The sequence below is a fragment of the Lithobates pipiens genome, unplaced genomic scaffold, assembly GCF_037356315.1.
Source record: "Lithobates pipiens isolate NorthernLeopardFrog02 unplaced genomic scaffold, aLitPip1_a1.2 Scaffold_23, whole genome shotgun sequence".
NCBI classification, from domain to species: domain Eukaryota; kingdom Metazoa; phylum Chordata; class Amphibia; order Anura; family Ranidae; genus Lithobates; species Lithobates pipiens.
Window position 1 is genome coordinate 25,409,229 of NW_027507785.1, and position 4,229 is coordinate 25,413,457.

A 4,229-nucleotide genomic window follows, 5' to 3' on the forward strand; every position below is an offset into this window, starting at 1 on the left:
TGTACGAAACGAAAATTTGTACGAATTTCCGGGAATATGAATTTTTATGCATATGAATTCTATACGAAATTTAATTTACGAATTTCGGATCCAAATTCATAACGAAAATTCGTAATTAACGAAGAGTTAACGAACCTAAAAGTTGAAAACCCCAGGAAGTCAGCACTGCACAGGGATGGTGGGAACTCCTCCTAATGATAAATTCATCATAACGAAAATTCGTAATTGTTACAAAAAGTTAATGAACCTAAAAGTTAAAACCCCAGGAAGTCAGCACAGGGATGGCGGGAACCCCTCATAATGGGCACAGCAGGTGTACAGACCTGGGAACTCCGCACAGGGATGGTGGGAACTCTATGGGAATTTCTATTCTCACAAATTTCATGCAAAATACGAAATTTCGTTTACGAATTTCGGATCCAAATTAACAGAAACATGACTGGTGTTTTGTTCACCAATCAGAGGAAGTCAGCACAGCACAGGGATGGTGGGAGCCCCTCATAATGGGCACAGCAGGTGTACAGACCTGGGAACTCCGCACAGGGATGGTGGGAACTCTATGGGAATTTCTATGCTCACAAATTTCATACAAAATACGAAATTTCGTTAACGAATTTTGGATCCAAATTAACAGAAACATGACTGGTGTTTTGTTCACCAATCAGAGGAAGTCAGCACAGCACAGGGATGGTGGGAGCCCCTCATAATGATAAATTCATCATAACGAACTTTCGTTATTTTAACAAAAAGTTTGCGAATCTAACGAAAATTCGTATTTCGTACGAATCTGAATTGAATTTCGTACACGAATTACGAAATACGTATTTTTTTTCATACGGAGCGACACGGAACGAAACAAAACAATTTTTTTGATGGTGCCCATGTCTACCGAGTGGCTGCCCTCCGAATACAGAAGCTTTACTGTCGCAGTTGACAGGCATTACTTCCCCCAAACACAACTCATTTAGTGGGGTTGTGCCACAACCAAACATGCGTTTTCGTTGCAGTGGTGCAGCATTTGCAGGGTTAAAGCGGTTGTATACCACTCTTTGTGATTTTTACCTACAGGTAAGCCTATAATAAAGCTTACCTGTAGGTAAAATGAATATCTCCTAAACCTGCACTGTATGGAAGATATTCATCCTGCATGCAACCACTAATGTCAGTGGTGCATGCGCTCTGAAGGTCCGGCGTATCATACAAAAACGTCAGAGCTTCTCGCTGGAACCGAGGGCTCCCTCACGCATGCGAAGGAGTGACGTCATTGCGGCTCTGGCCACTCACAGCACTGGAGCTCGTGAACCTGGAGGTAATGCCGGTGGAACATGTCAGCCCCCTCAGCGGTGACCTGGTGCTACGGCAAAGTCTTCGTTCTAAGGTAAGTATTTCATAATGAGGTAGTATGCGGTGCATGCTAGCTCATTATGACTTTGTCTTACAGGTTTTTTTATTTTTTTCGCAGGGTTTACAACTGTTTTAAAACATGCGATGAGGAGGTGACAGATTGCCTCCTCCCTGAATGTCAAAGGACTCTGAAAAGCACAGTCCTGCTGCATGTATACAGTGGCGTAACTAGAACCTTCAGGGCCCCGATGCAAGAAACCATGAAGGGCCCCCCTGAACCCCAGCCAGGGCCCTTACCTCCGAGTCCGGCGGTGGAACTCCAGGGCGTGGTCACAGGTATGACCTTTGTGAGCCCTGTAGTTCCACCGCATCAGTTGTTTTTTTTAATTATTTAAAAATATTATTTTTAGGTGCCCCATTGGTCCCCGTCCCCAGAAGAGATGAGGTCCTTTTCTCCAGGGCAGATGAAGTTACTGCCCCCAGGTGAGAAGGGGTCCCTGTCCCCAGGGGAGGTGGGGGTCCCTGTCCCCACGTAAGAAGGGTCCCTGTCCCCAGGGGGAGATGGAGGGGGTATTAATGGTGTGTGGGGGATGGGGTCCTCTCATCATGACCAAGCTGCAGGCCGCGCACTCATCCATGTTGGCCTGTGCTCCATCCAGTATGCTGGACGGGCGATCAGCATATCTCCCAGAAAGACCTTTCATCATCTGTGTATGACGATGGAGGAGGGGGGCTGGCAGACAAGCCTGCAGTGTCCTCCAGGGAGCCGGATCTCATAGGGCTGCACTGCATCTGTGTGCTTGTATGGAGCAGGAGAGGGGTACTCTGAGGAGCCAGCTGAGGACACAGGTCATGCGGGGAATGCACAACTAAAGAGCAGCCAGTGCGATAGTCGAGCATGGAGCTCTGCTAGTCACCCTCCACCTCCAGCCACCCATGTGCATGGTGCACTGGTACCCCTAGCTGCCTATGCTGCTGCCGGCCATATGTAGAGGGGGCTGCATGGGCCCCCTGCATCACAGGGCCCGGTTGCGGTCACGACTGCAGCACCCCCTATAGTTACGCCCCTGCCCTAACAAAAAAAAATGTATATTGGTATATTTGCATGTGGGCCGATAAGAAGAATATTTTACATTGAGCATTCACTAAAATTAGACTTCGGTAGTTTTATACTTTATTTGTTCTTCTCATAATAAATCTTTTCTTTTTTGAAGTTGAAGTTTTGAAGTTTTAATCTGACGACATCTTTTAGTGATGATGATTTCCAATGGTATTCCACTCAATATTACCATATCATTATTATTGTCTGCTTGGGATGGCCTAAACATAGAGGTCCTAAGAACAGCGATAACAAGTTCAATGTTTACCTGCTTCTTCTTCTTCCTGTTATGTATGGCAGCCATGTTAACCATCTTCTTCACTAATTCAGTTGCCAGAGAAACACCTCGCTACATCCTTTTTATCCACATGCTCATTAATGATGCAGCCTACCTATGCTTCGCCCTTCTTATTTTTATCTTTTATGTTTATCACATTACTTTACCTGTCCCCGTCTGTTACCTTATGATCACTCTATGCGAGACCAACTTGAAGGTTACGCCTTACAATCTGGCGGTGATGTCCTTGGAAAGATATGTTGCCATATGTTTCCCCCTAAGACACAGAGAGTTTTGCACCATTCCAAGAACGTTCCTTGCCATTGCTTTGGTATGGACGATATGTCTGATTCCTAGCGTTGTTGATTTTATTATTCTGTGCTCCTCTGTTAACAAAAGCTTTTTTTTACTTTATGTGATATGCTCTGAGTCAAATTTTACCATCATCCCCATGCAGGAAGTAATAAGGATTTTTGCCTATGTCTTTACATTTTCCCTCGCGGGGCTGGCAATCCTCTTTACTTACATCAGAATCACCCTGATTGTGTTGAGGATTTTCTCAAAAAAGGAATCAGCCTCCAAGGCCGCGAAAACCATGATGCTTCATGCTCTTCAGCTTATGTTGTGCATGTCAAGCTTTGGCTGGAGCATTGTAGAATTATTCACCAAGGATAATTTAGTTCTTTTACCCACCATTAATTTCTGTTTTTTCTTATGCCTTCCAAGATTCCTCAGTATATTTATTTACGGTGCACGGGATGAATTGTTCTTTGGCTACATAAAGAGATATTTTGTCCGCAGTGCTTCCAAAATTGTCTCAAGCTTAGCAACATAAGAGATGGTAGACCGACCTGCGTGTCTCGTGTTTTGAGATACAGAGGAAATGCCTATTGTTTCAAAATAAATATCAAGGCCAGATTCATACTTTCTGTTCAACTAAACCAATAGTCTTGTGCCACTCCTATTAATCTTCAATCTAACATTAGCGTTGCATTCATTTTAGACTCCAAATCCCCAGAGCCATACGAAGACTGGTATTCGAGAAGGTTGAAAGAGAGAGGTCACCATGGCAGTGCACCCTGAACTGATTACTAAAAGGCTAGGAAGGACTGTTTCCCTATTTGGATAACAGTTAGTATCTAGCCATATGGACTCATATTAGAGGAATGGTAAGCACACATTAGACTATCATTATCAAAAACCGAGGCAGCAATGGTGAAAGCTCAGGTGGCTTTTACCCTGGCAGCAATGGCGGCTGGTGTTTTTTTGTTTGGGTGGGGTGGTAAACAACCATAACCCCCCCCTCCGCGGCAGCTTAAACCCCCCCCCCCACCCTCCCGCTGTCTGCCAGTCGGTCCACCAGCACCCATTTAGGCTGCAGGCATCCGAGTAGCAGCGGCGGAGATCGGGCATCCGAGGAGTGGCGGCCGTGACCGGGCATACGAGGAGCAGCGGGCATCGCTGTGGACCAGGCATCGGCTAGCGGCTCTTCTCCTCGCTTCTGCTGCA

The 4,229-nt window shown here is 45.7% G+C and overlaps 1 protein-coding gene across 1 annotated transcript; it reads left to right on the top strand.

Moving 5' to 3' along the window:
• Window positions 1–2,598: 2,598 nt before the first annotated feature.
• On the top strand, window positions 2,599–3,555 carry LOC143926919 (odorant receptor 131-2-like). The gene has a single exon (XM_077450954.1). It carries the CDS (start codon window positions 2,599–2,601, stop codon window positions 3,553–3,555), a length of 957 nt encoding a protein of 318 aa, XP_077307080.1.
• Window positions 3,556–4,229: the final 674 nt, after the last annotated feature.

Coding starts and splice junctions, on each gene's coding strand:
- LOC143926919 (XM_077450954.1), top strand. CDS start 2,599: ATGATGATTTCCAATGGTATTCCACTCAATATTACCATATCATTATTA.